Source organism: Mesoplodon densirostris, chromosome 5, assembly GCF_025265405.1.
Source record: "Mesoplodon densirostris isolate mMesDen1 chromosome 5, mMesDen1 primary haplotype, whole genome shotgun sequence".
Classification (NCBI taxonomy): domain Eukaryota; kingdom Metazoa; phylum Chordata; class Mammalia; order Artiodactyla; family Ziphiidae; genus Mesoplodon; species Mesoplodon densirostris.
The window spans coordinates 119,223,336-119,242,886 of NC_082665.1; the positions used below are offsets into that span (position 1 = coordinate 119,223,336).

Below are 19,551 nucleotides of genomic sequence, written 5' to 3' on the forward strand. Positions count from 1 at the left end.
ATTCATTTTATAAACAGCAAAGCACTAAAAAAAGGTTAACTGTTGCTATTACTATTTTGAGGGTAAACATATGAGTGAAACTTGTCAGAAGGAGATATGTTTATTTATGTTTGTTTTCCTTCCTTGACAGTTTTAAAACATGTGCGGTTTTACCGTTCTAGTATTATAAGCGTATAATCTGGTATTTCAAGAACAGTGTATAAAAACTACAGATTAACAGAATGATAGTGTTTTAATTTTTTCCCTTTTATGATATATGCAATTGAAGCTATTTATTATACATAACAGAAAAGTTGTAAACAACCTTGAATGGTCAGGAAAATGGTTAAAAAATTATGAGTTGCCATCTGAAATAGTGCTGAGAACAAGTTATTTTAATAATGTGGGGAAATACTATTAATAGAAAGAGCATAATACAAAATTGCATATACCGTATGATCTCAGCCATATTAAAATGAGTAAATAAAAAGAACTAGAAGGAAATATATCAAATTATGTCATCTCCTAGTATTTAGGATTATAGATTTATTTCCCCCTTTATTATAATATACATATGCATCTTCCATAAAAAGGAATTTTTATTTCAAGAATTTCACTGAAATGACAACAAAATGATCTGTGGTTTTAAGTAGACTTTGTCATTCAACTTTAGTGCAAGTTATCAAAGCTTTATGGTACACCTAGTATTTCTGTACAGTTGTCTTTTTCTGTTACCTATTAAGATAGTGACATGTAATCATGTGTGTTTATCAGACTCATCCATGTAGTAATTAAAAATATGCATGCCTCAGCTCTATCCCCGAGATTCTAATTAAGTAGATCAAGAGCAGGGTAAGCATTCATAGTTTCTAAAAGCACCACAGTTGATTTAAACAGGCACCCTAGCTGAGAAAGTTGTCTGTAAGCAGAAACTGTTTTGTATGATACCTGCTTTGCACTTAACAGCAGCAGATACAAACTTTTGAACTAATATTTTAAAGCCTTCACTTGCATTTAGTTGTTAAACTTCGGGGAAAGGAGCATATTTGAGTCACAGAAAATAAATCCAAAATAGATACCATACATTGTTTAAAAGCTAGCTAGAAAACAACCTTGTAAAAGAGTCCATTTAATAATATTCCATATCTAATTCATGATGTTTTTGGTTTTATCTTCTTCTTCTTAGTGAGTGGAGTGCCATAGAAAAAGAAATGGGTGATGGACTGCAGAGTGCTGGTCATCATATGGATGTGTAAGTACCCAGAGAATTTAAGGTAGAACCTGAGGTGACATTAATGGTGAAGTGTTAGTGATTCTTCTGTTCTTCTGTTTTTATAAAGTTTGCTGGCATTTATATTGTGCTCTCTGTATATAGATTTGACTTAAAGAAGTTTATCTCAGGAATGCAAGATTAATTTAACATTCAAAAATCTTTCGGTTCAGTTCACATATTAGCAGAGTAAAGAAGAAAACCCATGTGTTCATTTCAGTACATGTAGAAAAAGCATGTCAACATCTATTCACAGTAAAAATTTTCATCAAACTAGGAATATAAAGAATTTCCTCAGTCTAAAACTTACAGGTAATACTGTACTTAATAGTGAAATATTGGTGTTTTCTCCTAAAATCAGGAACAAGGCAAGGATGTCTGCTTCCACCACAACTAGTAAAAATGGTAGTAGAGGTCCTGGTCAGTGCAGTAAGACAAGAAAATCAAATAAGGGGCATACATCTTAGAAAGGAAGAAGTAAAACTCTCTTTATTTGCAGTTAACAGGATCTTTTATGTAGAAAATCATAAAGAATCAACCGAAAATATTATGGAATAGCTGAATTTAATGAGAAGGCATGATACACAATGAATATATTTAAAAAGTTGTTTTTACATACTAGTAACAATTGGAAAATAAAAACTTAAAAATGCCATTTATAATAGCATCAAAACAGAATACTTACAGATTAATTTAATGAAATATGTGAAAGACCTCTACACTGAAAACTTTATATGTAAACATTGCTGGGAGAAAGTAAAGACCTAAATAAATGGTGAGATTAAACCATGTTCATAGATTGATTGGAAGACTCAGTAGTGTTAATATGACCATTCTTCCTAAATCACAGTCCCAGTCAAAACTCCAGTGACTTTTTAATAGAAATTAATTGATAAGCTGATTCTAAAGTTTATATGTAAATTCAAAGAACGTAGAATAGCCAAGACAGTCTTGAAAAAGAACAAGCCTGGAATATATTACCTGATTTCAAGACTTAGTATACAGCTATAGTTATCAGGAGGTATTGAGATAAAGAGATCAGTGGAATAGGATGGAGTCCAGAAATAGATCCACATTTACATAGTTCATTTCAAGAAATGGTTCTGGAATAACTGGATATCTTCATGGGAAAAAATGAACCTTGAGCCATATCTCACACCTTACATAAAAACTAATTCAATTTGGATGATACACATAAATGTGAAAGCTAAAATTGCAGGTTTTAGTAGAAAACGTAGGAGAATATTGTTGCAACCTTCGAGTAAGCAAAGATTTTTTAAAGCTAATATGAAAAGAAAAAAATATTTTTAAAATGGTAAATTGTTCTTCATCAAAATTAAAAATTTTGCTTATCAAAAGACACCATTGGAAGTGGAAGGAATGTGGGAGTACAGTTTCAGTTGGGGAAGATAAAAAGTTCTGGAGATGAATGATGGTAATGGTTGCACAACCATATGAATGTGCTTACTGCCACTGAACTGTACACCAATAAATTGTTAAAAAGGTGAATTTTACATTATATTTTACCACAAACACACACAAACACACCATTAAGATAATGAAGAGGCAAGCCACAACCTGGGAGTAAACATTTCCAACCATAATATATAAAGAACTCCTACAATCGAATAATAAAAAGACAAAAATATATTTATTTTATCTAAGTATTATTTTTGGGGGGGCTGTTATATAAGCTGACCAGCTGCTTTTCAACCATTTTGTTAAGTCTTCCTGCATTCTGTTGACTGGACATTTTTAGTATTTGCAAGAATTTGGGATTATCCCTTTACTTGGTTTATTTAAAATGTTAAATAAAATTAATTTTAGTAATGATATCTAAAAAATCTTTACCATTTACCCTTTTCTACCCAAAGATGTGCTGCTTATCCCTACACTATGTTTCCTATCTTCAAGCCACCAGCCACCTATCTTCTTTTTTGTTTTCTTAACATTAACTTTTCCAGAATTGTAGATTTATGAACTAAAGGCAGTTCTTCCTACTCTTAACAGTGATTCTCAAGATGTCTTTCAGTCACATAGGGGAAATTCCACACTCTAACAAATGTAAATTTATATTTACAGAATACATATTTTGCCTACTTTTATCAATACTGTAAACGCATCACTTTTCAGTGAGCATTAAGGTAGATTTTTTGTTTGTTTTTAGAATTCAGTAAACTTGTTTATTTGTCTATTGGAAGTGGACTTGGAGACATAAAATATATTTTTCTTTTATGCCCATGCTAGGGAATCAGAATTGATTTGAAAAAAGGATGCTTCTTATACCATACAGAAGTAGTAAATGACATAGCCCATGTCCTTAGGGAATTTATAATGTGATAAGAGAAAACCAGCACTAGAGACATTTCTTTGATACAATTTAAGTCCTCAATTTTTGATGAGAGATCAGAAGTAGAGTTATGACTAGGACTAAAGAAGTCTGGTAAGATTTCTAGAGGTGTTGAGATACGTATGGAAGGATTTGGAGAAGTGGTGTGGAAAGCCATCACGTTTCTGTGCAAGGAAAGACTCAAGGCCAGGAACAAGAGTGGCACGACAGTGAAGGGCTTGTCCAGATCAAAGCAGAGGTTGCTACTGAGAATTAGAATAAAATAAGGCTTCTAAAATTTTCTGTAATCTTTATTTGCTTGACTTTTCCTTTTGTAGCTTTTTGGCATTACTGTATGTAGTTGCTACCAGGAACACTAATGTACCAATTATACTAAACTCTTACTCTTTCTACAGATTTTGTAGCCCTTTTTGTAATATATTTGAACAAAAGATATTACAGTGCTTCTTAAGCTACCTTATGAAGGACTGTTTTTTGTTTGCTTTGTTTTTCTATTTCTAAGACCTTGCTGATCAAAACATTTAGGTAAATAAAATACAATTGTCACGGTAATTAAAGATTGCTGTAGGGGGGAGGGATAAATTAGGAGTGTGGGATTAACAGATACAAACTACTGTACATAAAATAGGTAAGCAACAAGGGTTTACTGTATAACACAGGGAACTATATTCAGTATCTTATAATAAACTATAATGGAAAATCTGAACGAAATATATATATATAACTGAATCACTTTGCTGTACACCTGAAACTAACATAATATTGTAAATCAACTGTACTTCAATTTTAAAAAGTTGTTATAAATGTTTCTAAATGCTTATTCTCACTTTCTGTACTTGCTTTTGTCACTCATGGGTAGCAAATGGTCTGTGGACCACGCTTTGAATAGCCCTTCTTTAGAACTTCAATACTTTGTGTCCTGATAAAGGTTACTCTATGCAATGTTTTTTATTTATTTTTATTTATTTATTTAATTTTTTTTACATCACATTTTTTTTATTCAAACAGAAAGTCACAAAAATTATAATCATCCTCATCAGTTCACTCAGTCCCATGTAATTAATTTTTTTATCTTGATCTTTTGTTAGCAATTTTATGAGTTCATCAGTTTTCCATTAGAATTCTGAAAATGCTTATTCATTCAGTTCAGCAGTATAGTCAGTTACCAGAAACCTGTACTTGTCAGAGTCTTTTTCATGAATTCCTTGAAGATGAAACCCTTTTATAGGAACATATTTGCAAAAGCATCAGAGTACACCCAGAACTGTCTGTAAATGACAAAAGACTTTAAAATGACCACAGTTAAAGATTTGATGAAAGTTCATAATAATGCAGTTGACAAGGAAATTTAGTTATTTCTGAGATATACATTTGCAATGTTTTTTAAATAGGTATGCGTCTTCTATTGATGATATTTTAGAAGATGAAGAACATTATGCAGATCAGTTAAAGGAGTACCTTTTTTATGCAGAAGCACTGAGGTAAGTATAAGACATGTTCCAGATACAGCCCTGTGGCTGGTCACCACTCTTATGCTACTCTAAAATAAAGATTTTTAAATGAGATAATTCCCCCAGATATTGAATGAGGTCTCATTGTATTCCTGTGTGTTACAGAGTGCTAGACATAGCTGAGATGAGCCCTCTGCTTGAAGCATTATGTTGATAAAACCTGTTAGTCTCAGACTTCAGGTCTGTCTGTATGTTGTTCTACTTTTTCCAGTTTTAAGATTGGAAGCAAAGTACAGATTGAGAGTGTGTAGCATAATCTGTCTCTAGGTTGTATATTACCATTTAAATTCTGTAATTTTTCCCATACCTGCATATTTTATCTCCTTAGTAAAGGTTGTAAAACTTCTTCATGTCAGGACTTTGTCTTCTCTTTTTATAGTATCTTCTACAGAGCCAAACAATTCTTTGGGAGATAGTCCAGTTTAGAAAAATGAATTGTTTTCCTATCACTTTTCTGGGGGCCAAATTATTATTATTTTAAAATTTGATTACAACCGATTTTGTTGGCATTAAAATTTTAAATTCGAATGGATATAAACCAAAAACCAGAAATTAAGTTTGGTAAAAATGGGAATAGGAGTTTTCCGGTAATTACAGATTAGAAGGCAGAAATCAATTTAGAGAAACATAGACAAACCCCATGTTTACAATGATTGTGCCACAGATTTAAACTGCAGTAGTGCATTAGTAAACTGTTCACACTGAGATCTTCACCTTGAGATTCGACAGCTGTTTCTTGAAAAAATATCTCAGTACCTTGTGCAAATAAATTGGTCTTTCATGTGCCTTAGCATGCTTAAAATTTCTCCATTGTATATATACAAAACACCTACCATTTGGGCAGGGCAAAATGCATACTTTCATAACAAAACTATAATGTACCTCTCAAGTATGAACAATATACACATAATACATGGTACACAGTGTTTACAAAATATAATACAAGCTGTTTGTAATTTTTTAAACTCACCTTTTGCCCTTGTATATTGCAACAAGGTAATTTGCCATTTCTGTACCACTGCTTTTCAAGAGTCCAGGGATTTTGGAAAAGCTATGTTTTACATACATAGTGAAATCTGAGAACTAAGTTTGAACTTTTAGGAGAGTTTTAAAGTGTACTGCCATCAACTCCCTATTTTGGTTGGAATTTTCAATGGTGCTTCCCATCCAGTGACTAGGAGGCTTTGGAAGAACACTAGGAGAAAGTGGATCACTAAACTTTACCCCAGCATAATTCTTCTTTTGCCTCACTTCAGTTAGAAATGATGATTTCTTCAAATGCTTATTTTTATTATTCTCAGTATTTTTAAAAGGCTTTTTTACCTGCTTCTGAATTATATCAGATGAAACAGAATTCTGCCAAAAGTTATTTTCATTTCTTTTTGCAGAGGTGATCTTGGTTAGTGGTAAGTTACATTTGCTTTTCTGTCTGTTTATCTTTGGTTGTTCACACAAGTGTGTACCATGAACAAGCTGGCTGTGGGGAATGGCAATTTTCTCCGTTTTTCCCATCTTTGATTTTAAAACTACTTTCTATCATCTTGTCCAGTTATACATATAATACATAGAAGAAAATGGTTTCTGCCTGCCCCCTACTTTCTGTTTTAACAACTGCTTCAAGAACTTTACTGCCTTAATTCCAGTCACTTTCCTAGCTCAAGTGATCCTTATAGGAAGCCATGAGGAGATGGAAAGACAAGGTAATCTATTAGATCACTGCCCTTTCAACACTTGTAATATGGTAGGGAAGCAGGACACAAACAGAAAGCCAGAGCACAAGGTAACATAATCCATGTCAAAAAGGGTAACTGCCAACAGAGCTCCCTGGTTTTAATAAAGTTCTAGAAAAATAAAGGAATCTTACTAGGAAACAAGTACAAAAGCTCGCTTTTACATTATCACTAATATTACAGGAGAGCCATGGAATTGAAAGGAACCTATACAAAATTTAAGTAATCACGGTGGACAAATTTAATTTTTTGCAAGGCACAGTTAGATAAGCTGCAAATCTCTCAAACCAATATTCTTTCAACGAATGTCAGTAACTTATTTTCATTAGTATTATGAAGGTTTTTGAAATTAAAGTCAAAACGTTTTATTTTGATATAAAGGTTACTTTAAGTAATATAGCGACTTAATACTGTTTACGTTTTAATCAATTTTATCCTAGTCCAGTAGCAACTGGGCAGCATATCGTCAATTCAATTGGTAACTTTTCTTTCGAAAACTTCATCATTCTGTACACAGTAATAAAACAAACTTCCATTAAGAAAGCCTGGCACAGTATACAGTGGGAATAGTTAAACAGTAAATGCTGTTCATCTGATAGACTAGCACAGAGAAGTCATCGCTTCAAAGAGGCAACAACTCTGCTGTCGCTCCTGTCAACTTTTGAAGTTGAAAAGTACAGCTAAGTAGTTTGGCCCGGCGAGGAGCAGCGCCCCAGTTGGACTGGCGCCCCACACCGGGCACCTCATAACTCAGTAAAAAGCCAACTGGAAGTGGGCGGCTGCTAGCCCATGGCAAACCCCACACCAGGCAGCGAGAGACCGTATGCATGTCCTGATGAGTCTTGGCACTACCAACGGTCCCCTGTCACTTTTAAAATCAGCCTAAGAATTCTGTTTATAAAACAGAGGAGCAATATTCCTTTAGTTGTTCAGTAGCTGGTATGAAAACATCACATTGTTAGCCTTTTTCCTTCTAGAGTTTTGAGTAGTAAGAAGTTACACCAAGGACTTCCCTGGTGGCGCAGTGGTTAAGAATCCACCTGCCAATGCAGGGGACACGGGTTCGAGCCCTGGTCCGGGAAGATCCCACATGCCGCAGAGCAACTAAGCCCACGTGCCACAACTACTGAAGCCCATGCACCGCAACGAAGAGTAGTTCCCTCTCACCGCAACTAGAGAAAGCCCGCGCGCAGCAATGAAGACCCAATGCAGCCAAAAATAAATAATAAATAAATTTTTAAAAAAAAGTTACACCAAGGTGTTTTCAAGTTACAGACCAAAAGAAAGTTGCTGAACACAGTGGAATTCTCTGCAGCTCTTAAAAGTTATAGAAAAGATTAATGTGTATTGATACAGAAACATATGTGTCTTTGGTATATAAATAGTTGACAAAGAAAAGATGTAGAATTACTGGGGGTGGGTGGATATGTGTATTTGTAAATGCCTAGGTAAAATTTGGAACGATATATACTATCTATTAACATGAATTATGTCTGGATAGTGGAACTGGGGAAAAGAGAGCGTTCTTGAAACTTATTTTGTGCATTCCTGTATTAGAATCCTTTTTTTTCTTTTCAGTGAGCATGGATTACTTTTAGGAAAATAAAAACTAATAGACATTTCTAAATAAAAAGAAGAAAGCTTTGAGATAATGTCTTTTTAAACAATACTCAGTTGTTATGTGAGATTATAGCATTAGTTCCTATGTTATACAAAAGCTTTTTTTAAATGTATGTATAATGGTATGTTTATTGAAAAAAATGTTGCAAGTATCTGGAAAACAACCTTTTTTGTTTTAAGTATATATAAAGTTTTTATGCTTAGGTTCTGCTAGATTAAATTTTTAATGTTGGGTTACTACATTTTAAACTTGAAAATTCTGTATATAAAAGTTCTGACTGTAGTAAGACGTGAATGCCTCCCCTTTACCCCTGAAAAAAATTTTTTTTAACATATTAATGGAGAAGCCACAAAAATTAAATGGCAGCACTTTCTTTCATCCCTAGGGCTGTGTGCAGGAAACATGAACTTATGCAGTATGATTTGGAGATGGCTGCTCAGGACTTAGCATCCAAGAAGCAGCAGTGTGAGGAACTGGCAACTGGGGTGAGTGGTTTTCCATTTAGGTCTCTGGTATTATTATAGCAAACCTTAAGTGGAATGGGCTGCAGGATGCCCGTAGGGAAATAACTTGTGGGCAACTTTATAATTCTTTTGTTTGTGATCTTGATATAAAAGGATGTAAGCCATTAAAACACGTATTATATAGTGTTGTAAGAAATTTTGCCAACATTGCTGTGTGTAATAAGAACCATCTCTTTTCTGATTAAGTCCAAGTGAAAAAACATTATTCTTTGGGATTGAAATAATAACCTTTGCCAGGTTTAATTTTACCTGGTATATTATAGAAATTTTAGTTAACTTTGAAAAACTTTGCCTTTTTAGAATCAGTGCCTCTTTCCTAACAGGGAGCTTTTTGGGTACTTTATTGTTGAATGCTTACAGTGAATACTTGTGAAGAAAATTCCTTATCTTATTGTATTGGACTTAGATCATTTTTATAATCAGCTTTATACTGTCCAGCTATTTCATTGGAATAAAAAAGCTGTCATGGTGAGAGCACACAATCTGGAAGTAAAGAAGCAGTGACAGTGCCACCATTTATGAATCATTTCATAGTTAACAAGTACTTTACTTGTGAAAGTGCTTGTGGGCTACCCACATAGAGATATGTGGGAAAAGACCTCTGCCCATGAAACAGGTACACACTGTCTTATTTTTAAAATCCAGAGGAAATTCCCAGTCCATTTTCAGGGAGCTTGGTTCTCTACTCCTAAATGTGTTTCCCTCAGTAAACTCCGGAGAATGAGGAAATGGTAAAACAGTGAAGCTTGAGGCTTGGATTTAGGCATCCTGTTTTTCTAATAGATACCAAGTTTTAGTGTGAGTTACACAGATTTTAAATAGTTTCTTTAGTTTATTTTCACTGTTGCCTGTTATCTATTTTTTATATCACAGAGTAATTAGAAAAAATATGATCACTAACATAAAGAAATAACTTGCCTAATACTTCACCTAGAAGTTTTCCATATGATGAAGAAGCTCAGTTAAAATTTTTCCCTTTTTGATGCTTCCACATTTTCCAGTGTTAGAAATCTTATTAGTAGCCCCCTGGTTGTAAGGCTTGTGGTGTTTTCTATCTGAGCTAGGGAGGAAATGGCTATTTCCCCTTTTTTAAAAAAAAAATAATTGCGGTAATATATCCAGAACATAAGATCTATTATCTTAACCATTTTTATTTTTATTTTTTTTATTTTTTATTTTTTATTTTTATTTTTTCTGTACGCGGGCCTCTCACTGTTGTGGCCTCTCCTGTCGCGGAGCACAGGCTCCGGACGCACGGGCCCAGCGGGCATGGCTCACAGGCCCAGCGGGCATGGCTCACGGGCCCAGCTGCTCTGCGGCATGTGGGATCTTCCCGGACGGGGGAACGAACCCATGTCCCCTGCATCAGCAGGCGGACTCTCAACCACTGCGCCACCAGGGAAGCCCTTAACCATTTTTAATGGTAAAGGTCAATAGTAGTAAGTACATTTACATTGTTGTGTGACCAACCTGCAGAACTGTTTTCATCTTGCAAAATTGAAACTCTATACCTATTAAATATCAACTGTCAGTTTCCCTCTCCACCCAGCCCCTGGCAGTCACCATTCTACTTTCTGTCTCTGTGAATTTCACTACTTTGGATACCTCATATAAGTAGACTCATATAGTATTTGTCTTTTTGTGACTGGCTTATTTCACTTACCACAATGTCCTTAAGGTTCATCCATGTTGTGTAGCATGTGTCAGAATTTCCTTCCTTTTTAAGGCTGAATAATATTTCAGTGTATGTGTGTTGTTTATCCATTCATCTGTTTCTATTTCATTTTAGAACGTGAGAACATTTTCTTTGAAGGGAATGACTACCAAGCTCTTTGGTCAAGAAACTCCAGAGCAGAGAGAAGCCAGAATAAAGGTGCTAGAAGAACAAATAAATGAAGGAGAACAACAACTTAAGTCTAAAAATCAGGAAGGCAGGTAAAAATGCTGTGGTGTTTTAACATGACTAGGCATGTAGACTCTGTGACAGATTGTTTATAACCATTCCCAGCTTCACCAGTGTCCCTGGATGTAACCTGTTCTTCTAAAATGCAGTGATTGAGTATTCCTAAGAAATTTGAGTAATCAAAAATCATGTTGCATAGAAACAGTTGTTTTAGTGTCAGGGAAAGAGGAAGAAGAAAGTATCTAAGCTTCATAATATTATTTTCCTGTACTTTTCATGATTTCTATCCTTTTCACATTTCGTCTGCCCTTTTCTGTCAGTTAAAAGCCTGATCATTCTCCACTGCCAAGCTTTTGCATTACTTCTCTTGTGAAGCTTTCTCTTATCCTCACAGGCTGTCATAGCACTTGGTTCATGCTACTGTTGCATGGCAGTTTTGTATTGGGTGGTTGGTTGTACAGTGTGACTGTCCCTGGCTAAATTACAAACCCTTCAAAGTCAGTGACTATGTCTCTTTCATCTTTATGTCCCAACACCTTGCATAGGGCTTGGAAAGTAATTATTCCATAAATATTTTTAGAAATTCAGTTCTCAAAGGTCTGTTTGGGCTCATTTTTCATATTGTTGTTTTTTATTGTTGTTTTCATCTGATAGTTGTTGAGTAGACCAAGGCAGACCAAGAGTGTATCACTGATTTGGAGGTGATTTTGTTAATTTTTAGTACTTCTGGCATCAAGTAAGTCAAACTAAACTCTCATGAATAGAGTTAAAAAGACAGTGGTTAAGATTCCGCACTTCCACTGCAGGGTGTGTGGGTTCGATCCCTGGTCAGGGAAGTTCCGCATGCCAGGCGGTGCAGCCAAAAAAAAAAAAAAAAAAAGACAAATTGCTCTCAGAATTTTTAAAACTCTAGCTGTCATTTAAAGTAAGCACATGATAAATGTGATACATAATCCATCTTGTTGAAAAGAATGTATGTTTTCCAGTGACCCCAGGAAGGCAACTTCATGTGGCATCTGTTAGGCTTATGAGCTGGTTCAGGGAGCCATTTACATCTGTTTTATGGGAATAATTTGAAGCTGGAATTCTTGTGGCAAAATAGAGATTATTAAAATGTAGATGAGTGTATGACTGTATGCTTTTTCTCCCACTGTAATTTTTAGGAAGAGAAAAATAGAACTATCTTATACACGCGATAGCTTTTTCCTCTATATAGACAAAAACCCAACTCAAATGAGAAGTCATTATTCAGATTTACAATATGTAGTTTACTTAATTTAAATAAGAATAATAGTAATGACTATACCTTTTATTTCAGAGAATTTGTCAGAAATGCTTGGGCTGATATTGAACGCTTCAGAGAGCAAAAGAACCATGATTTAAAGGAGGCCCTCATAAGCTATGCAGTCATGCAGATCAGTATGTGCAAGAAGGTAGGTTTTGGTTTCAGTGAAGGTACAAGTATATTCAGAAATGCCTGCAAATTTCTTTAAAATCGGTTTCTTATTTGGACAAAGTATTTATCATTTCCATTTTTAAAGTCCATTCTTCTCCTCTTCCAGAATGTTTCCCAGTTTCTCTACTTAATTTTGAAAGAAGGGTCATAATCAAAATATCAATTACTGAGTCTCTACTCATCTAAAGTTCCAAATTTGTATGCCCCGTTTATAACTTGTATGTGAAAATATGTACTAACAACATTACTTTGGTTATATGTCCTAGAGTTACTGCCCTTGGACAGGGCAGTACAGTACCATTCCTAACAGTGATACATACTTCGACTGGAAAATGGTTTCAGCGTTATTTTGGGAAACTGTGGCTGCGACATGGTTTGTTGTCAGAGTAAACCCTTCACGTAGTTGACATCTCAGTAGAAGGCATGGACGTTGAAGCTTATTCTGGTTAAAATAAATGTTTTGGCAGTGATGGAGATCTTTCTAAAACGCTGTTGTAAGAACAAAATACAAAATATTCCTTAACCTCTTCTTCATAACCCAGGATCTGCCTGTGTGACCACCAGTCAGTCCCAGCGCTTTACATTTCTCTAGCACTTCGCAATTTATTGAGCGATTTAACATGCTTTATCTCAGTATATCACATAGTAAGATAGATTCCCATATTTATTAAGACATTCTTAGAGGGAAAAAAATCACACTCAAACAAACACTTATGCTTTAATTTATCCAAAGTTTGTATTTTCTGGCTTGGAACCGTCACTTTCTTAGCCTTTTTTACTTGTATAACGAGAAATAGCAGTAGACAACAAAGATGTTTTGGGACAGAAACAGCAGACTCACACATTAGTCATTGGGCCAAATTGATAGTTATGCCTCAATGAAATTGTAAGTTAATTCATGTTGTAGATCTTTGGGGTCACTTGAGAGAAGTTAAAACCATGACTGATCAATCTGCAAATGCTGATGGTTGAATATATTGTAGTTTGGGGTGTTTTTGTTTCTGCTGCTGTCATCCCATCAGCTCCTTCTGCTGCTTCACATTTACCGTCTTTCTAACCTGCCTTTTTAACTCTTCGGTGGTCTGAAACACAAAGGTTTTTAGAGTTGGTTTTGTTTTGTTTTATTCCTATAAAAGATTCATTAATAGGTTCCTGTGATCTCCCATTTGCTTCTTTTCCAAGAATGCAGATTTTGTGTAATGGCTCAAAGGACTTTCCCCCTGCCACTTTGCTCAGGGTGAGCGGGTTGAGGGGTGCTAAAAAGTAATCTCTGGATAAACAAGATATTACTGTAGGTATGTGCGGACACACTGTTGGGTATCTGGTGTATCCTAAGATAATAACTAGAGTAAACAAGAGTTTACTCACATGAGATTAGTAAGAGTGTATGTTTACTTTATTTTTTAGGAACAGTGTTACAGTGTTTCATGTTTTATTTTCTTGCCTAAGTGGAGTAGATTCTTATATTTGAAGATCTACAGTGCTATTTTCCTTAGAAACTTAAAATTAAGTACGAGAAGTCAAGATTAACATCAGCTTTTTTGAGTAAATGTGGGTATCTCTATATTTCAAGTTATTTTATCTTTTTAAATTAAAAAAATTATCATAAAAATAACATATATGCTCATTGTAAAAATTTCAAATAAGTCAGAAGCATATTAAGTAAAAATTCTCCTCCTCCTTCCCCAAATCCCTTTTTGAAAACTCAACACGTTACATCTTCATGTTTATCTTTTCAGACTCATTTGTACATATACAGTCATTTAGAAAATATACACTTTCCTTTCCCACAAAAACAGGATTGCATTACATGTGCTAGTGTGTAGCTTTTGATTTTTCATTTGCTGTCTTATGGATGTCTTACTAGGACAGTGCACATGAGATCTATCTTATCCATTCTGCTAACGAATACTCCATTAGATACTACTTTATCCAGGCAATCTGGGACATTTTAAAAGATTTTTGTGGGGTTTTTTTTTTTTTTTTTTTTTTGTATTCCATCAGGGAGGAAGAAAAGCTAAAAAGATTAATTTTTTTTCCTATTATTTGAAGCCTCAATAAATATTGACAAACTTAAATGTTTAAATATTAAAGAAAATATTCTTTCTTCATAAATTAGGAGTTATTGGCAAATATATATCTTGTTTATTGAAAACGTACCTTTATTTCTACCACTTTCTAGATTTTACTGTTACATTTTTACAAACATGCATTTTTTTCCCAGTTTCAAACATGCATTTTTGTTTAAGCATGTTATGTCATAGCATATTAGTTTTTTGCCAAATTGCCTGCTATAACCATTGAAAGGGAGTTGATAACTTAGTACCTAATTATCAAAATATTATTAGACTAATAAATTAATAATTCATTAATTTATATTGTTAGACTAATAAGTTTTTTCTTTTGTTTCAAATATTACAGAACTTGTTTGGTTTATAAATAGAAATGATATGAATAGAGTAAATGAGTTTTTCAAAAAGAAGTTATAGGAGTTCTTTCTGTTTTGAAGATAGGCTCATACAAATGATTCTATTACTTTTTTCAAAAGTATTTGACATTAACTTATATTAGCTATTGCCAGAAGAAGTGTCCTATTTGCTGGACTTGTTAATTATTCCAAAAAGTAAAACTTAGCATACCAGTAAGCCAAATACTTGGGCTTTCAGAATCCTTCCAAAATCACATTTTAAAGGGTTTTTGTTTTTGTTTTTGTTTTTGTTTTGATTTGTTTGTTTTTAAAGGGAATTCAAGTTTGGACCAATGCTAAGGAATGCTTTAGCAAGATGTAATCCTGTGAAATGAGTTTCTCTTCAATCAAAGTGCCCCAAAACAGAAGCACAAGTAAATAAAAAAATTTAAGTTGCTACCAGTATACACAAAAATATATAATAAGTTGAGTAAATTCAGCTTTCTTTAATTTGATTGTAGCGTTAATATAGCACAAAAGGGTGTATTTTAATGAAGATTAAATATTATAATTTGAGGTTTTGGGGACTGGTGCTGATTCTAAAAATGTTAATTAGATAAAATATACCAACAAATTGTCAGGCTTCTGAACCAATGACTGGATATCAAGATGTTAGGTAATTTTTAGATGTTCGTTTTAGTGCCTGCTGTTTCAGATCTGCTTATGTAGGGAGTTTTTTCCTAAGATTGAGTTCTTATCTTTATTTGGTAAGACCCACTAATCTGTTATAGGGGGTTAATTTTCCTTGCCTTATAGTTGAGCTGTTTGGTTTGACAAACCTCAGCAGAAACTTAGTGTGGAATCTAAGAATTTCTCCCACATTCTTTAATGCCCCCAAACATTGCATACACTAGAAAATGCCTTCAATGTGTGTTTTACCAGAATTTTGATACTAGTCAAAAATTTTACACTGCCAACAAAGAAGACACAACTTCTCAGATATATAGTAAAATACATTGTTGTGATCTAGGAATTGGTATATAGCACGGTTTCATTGAGTATGTTACATACAAGCATTAAATTCTCAGATAATTCTTAACCTCAGTGATGAGCCTAAATTGACTCTGCTTGGCTCTCTACACATGGCTTTTCAGGGTACAAAGTGTAGCATTTCATTGTATAAGATATATGTAGTGAACATACGTGTTACTATCTTCATTATTAACATCCTTTTTTATTGCTTGGCTGTAATTTTTGTAAAGATAAATTATATTGCTTTTGTGTGTGTGTTTTTGTGGTATATGTTCAGAAGCCAAGCACCCTTGGTATTTTGCTAGCTTTGCAGAACCCTACATGTGTACTCATTATTACTAATTATGTAAAAAACGATTTCCAGTACTGTTCAGCATTTGACTTTTTTACATGTTTAAAATGTTGCTGAAGTTTTGTGCTCTTTGCCAAACTTATACAATAAATAAATGAAGTATTGTGTTGATTTTCATATGATTTTTGTTATTTTAACAAAGTGGCCTGTACCTATTAGTATCTGATGCCCTATGGAAAAATAATATATGCCATATTATATTTTGAAGTGTTTAATTGTATAAATTTGTCTTATGCCAAAATGTTGGGTTTTTAAAAAATAAGATGCTGAAATGATGTATGATTTTTAAAATTCTACCTTTTTTTTTTCAAAAGATAAAATTGTTAGAAGTAAAAGTCATCTTGATAGGTACACATTTCATTCCATTAAATTGTATCATTTCTTGGCTCATGAAATAAAGTAGCTTGGCCTTTAAAAATCAAAAGCCTTTTCTTCCAGCCTAACCTTAGACTAAATATAAAATGTATTAAATTTTTTTTTTCCTACTAGCTAACTTAATTTGAAAAGGCCACTGATACCTATGTTTAAAAGATGATCTTCTCTGAAATATACAAATATTCACTTGGTTGTACGTATATTTAAGTAGGAATTTCTTGATGGGTTGATTTTGAAAAAGTTTCATTTGATAGCACAATAATTCCTTAAAAAAGAACTCTTAGGGCCTCCCTGGTGGCGCAAGTGGTTGAGAGTCCGCCTGCCGATGCAGGGGATACGGGTTCGTGCCCCGGTCTGGGAGGATCCCATATGCCGCGGAGCGGCTGGGCCCGTGAGCCATGGCCGCTGAGCCTGCGCGTCCGGAGCCTGCGCGTCCGGAGCCTGTGCTCCGCAACGGGGGAGGCCACAACAGTGAGAGGCCCGCATACCGCAAAAAAAAAAAAAAAAAAAAAAAAAGAACTCTTAGTGAAATTTTATGATGCAAATCATTTTTAGTACTATTCATAATAAGTATAAAGAAAATCTATATGCATTAACGCTTTTCTGTATTTAAAAACCAGAACTCAAAATGAATTACTTAAAGGGTGAGTTAGATCTCCAAAGATAAATATAAAAAGATAATATAAGCAATAACTAAAAAAAGAAGACTCATTACATAAATGTAAATACTTAGTAACAGAGGAAAATTTCATCTTGACAGTGTACTGGTGATGTAGTTAGTGTGGTCAAAGCATTAAAATTAACTGAAGTCATACCTAGCCTTCATTTACATCCAAAAACTTGATGAATGAGTCACTGGTAATTATAGCATAGCATCCAACAAAGGAACTGGGGGTTCTTAAAATTCAAGCATCTTTAGGGCTTCCCTGGTGGCGCAATTGTTGAGAGTCCGCCTGCCGATGCAGGGGGCGCGGGTTCGTGCCCCGGTCCGGGAGGATCCCACATGCCGTGGAGCAGCTGGGCCCGTGAGCCGTGGCCGCTGAGCCTGCGTGTCTGGAGCCTGTGCTCTGCAACGGGAGAGGCCGCAGCAGTGAGAGGCCCGCGTACTGAAAAAAAAAAAAAAAAAATTCAAGCATCTTTAGAATAAACACACACCCAGCTTGGAATGGAATGAAAAACCAAGAGTTATGTAAGAGGAATACTAGGCTTTTTATAGCCTTATAATCATTTTTTAGATATATATGCTTATTCTCCTCCAGGGTAGAATTTACTGATTCTCCTGAAAATTTTTCCCTAAAAAAATTTAGGAGTTTCTTTCAAGGTTTAGGAACCCAAAAAAATAAAATAACAAAAGGCCAAATCAGAAAAATTGTACTTGCTTCCTAAATTATATAGCTTTAAATATTTATACATTTGAAAGGAAGGAAGGGACTAGGGGGGAAAGGAGCAAATTAAATTCAAAGTAAGGACTTCCCTGGTGGTTAAGAATCCACCTGCCAATGTAGGGGACACAGGTTCAATCCCTGGTCTGGGAAGATCCCACATGCCGCGGAGCAGCTAAGCCCGTGTGCCACAACTACTGAGCCTGCACTCTAGAGCCCACGAGCCACAACTACCAAGCTCACACGTCACAGCTACTGAAGCCCGAATGCCTAGAACCCATGCTTTGCAACGAGAAGCCACTGCAATGAGAAGCCCACACACCGCAACGAAGAGTAGCCCCTGCTCACCACAGCTAGAGAGAGCCCTTGCGCAGCAATGAAGACCCGACGCAGCCAAAATTATAAATAAATAAATAAATAAATAAATAAATAAATTCAAAGTAAATAGAAGAAAGAAATATTAAAAGTAAGAGCAAAAATCAGTGATACCGGGCTTTCCTGGTGGTGCAGTGGTTGAGAGTCCGCCTGCCGATGCAGGGGACGCGGGTTCATGCCCTGGTCCGGGAAGATCCTACATGCCGCGGAGCGGCTAGGCCCGTGAGCCATGGCCGCTGAGCCTGCGCGTCCGGAGCCTGTGCTCCGCAACGGAGAGGCCACAACAGTGAGAGGCCCGCCTACAGGGGGAAAAAAAAAAAAAATCAGTGATACCGAAAACAGGTAAATCATAGGGTTAACACAGCCAAAAGTTGGTTCTTTGAGAAGAGTAATAAAGTTAAACCTCTAGCAAAAACTCGGTGGAAAAATAAAAAGCACAGATTATCCCTATCAGGAATGAAATTGAGGATGTTATTATAGATCTTACAGTCACTAAAAGGATAATAGTGGACAAATTTTAACCAATAAATTAGATGAAGTCATCAAATTTCTTGAAAAATAATAGCTTACTAAAACTGATATGAGACAGAAAATGTAAATAGCCTTATATCAAAGAAATTTATTATCAGAAATTTTCCTGCAAAAGAACTTCAGGTCCACACGGCTTTATTGGTGAATTCTATCAAATATTTAAGGAAGAAAAGCTTTAATTCTACATAAATTTTCAGAAAATAGGGAAAAGGGAATACTTTTACCAATTTTTTGAAAAAATGAGAACAAGTATTACTCTAATACCAAAACTGGCAAAAGACATTTCAAGGAAAGAAAGTGACGTATCAATATATAACGTGAACATAGATGCAAAAATCATTAAACTATTAGCTAATTGAATCCAGCAATATGTAAAGAGCATAATACCTTATGAGCAAGTAGAGTTTATTGCAGAATGAAAGGTTAGTTTAAAATTAAAAGAGTCAATAACTATAACCACCATATTAACAGAATAAAGGAAATACTTCATGATCATTTCAATACATGTAGACAAAGCATTTGACAAGATTCAACACTGATTCATGATAAAACTCTCAGGAAACTTAAGAATAGAAGGAAACAGTCTGATAAAGGGCATCTGTGGAAAACCTCCAGCTACCATCATACTTAATGTTGGGAAAGTTAAGTCCATCACTAGACAATTGCCCTCTAGACAATATCTGTCCCCATTTCCCCCTCTCCTCCCACCAATGCTGAAATTCGTCTGGCTTTCTCCCTTCACCTATCTCCCTC

General features: G+C 34.8%; 1 protein-coding gene across 1 annotated transcript in view; it reads left to right on the forward strand.

Annotated features, from left to right (window-relative positions):
• Positions 1–16,252, forward strand: part of SNX4 (sorting nexin 4) — a 65,830-nt gene extending 49,578 nt beyond the window's left edge. The window contains exons 9-14 of the mRNA XM_060099410.1: positions 1,166–1,231; positions 4,991–5,080; positions 8,847–8,946; positions 10,775–10,920; positions 12,207–12,321; positions 15,086–16,252. Coding sequence (XP_059955393.1) covers positions 1,166–1,231; positions 4,991–5,080; positions 8,847–8,946; positions 10,775–10,920; positions 12,207–12,321; positions 15,086–15,133 — 565 coding nt within the window. The 3' untranslated portion in view covers positions 15,134–16,252. The remainder of the gene's footprint in view (positions 1–1,165; positions 1,232–4,990; positions 5,081–8,846; positions 8,947–10,774; positions 10,921–12,206; positions 12,322–15,085) is intronic.
• The last annotated feature ends 3,299 nt before the right edge of the window (positions 16,253–19,551 follow it).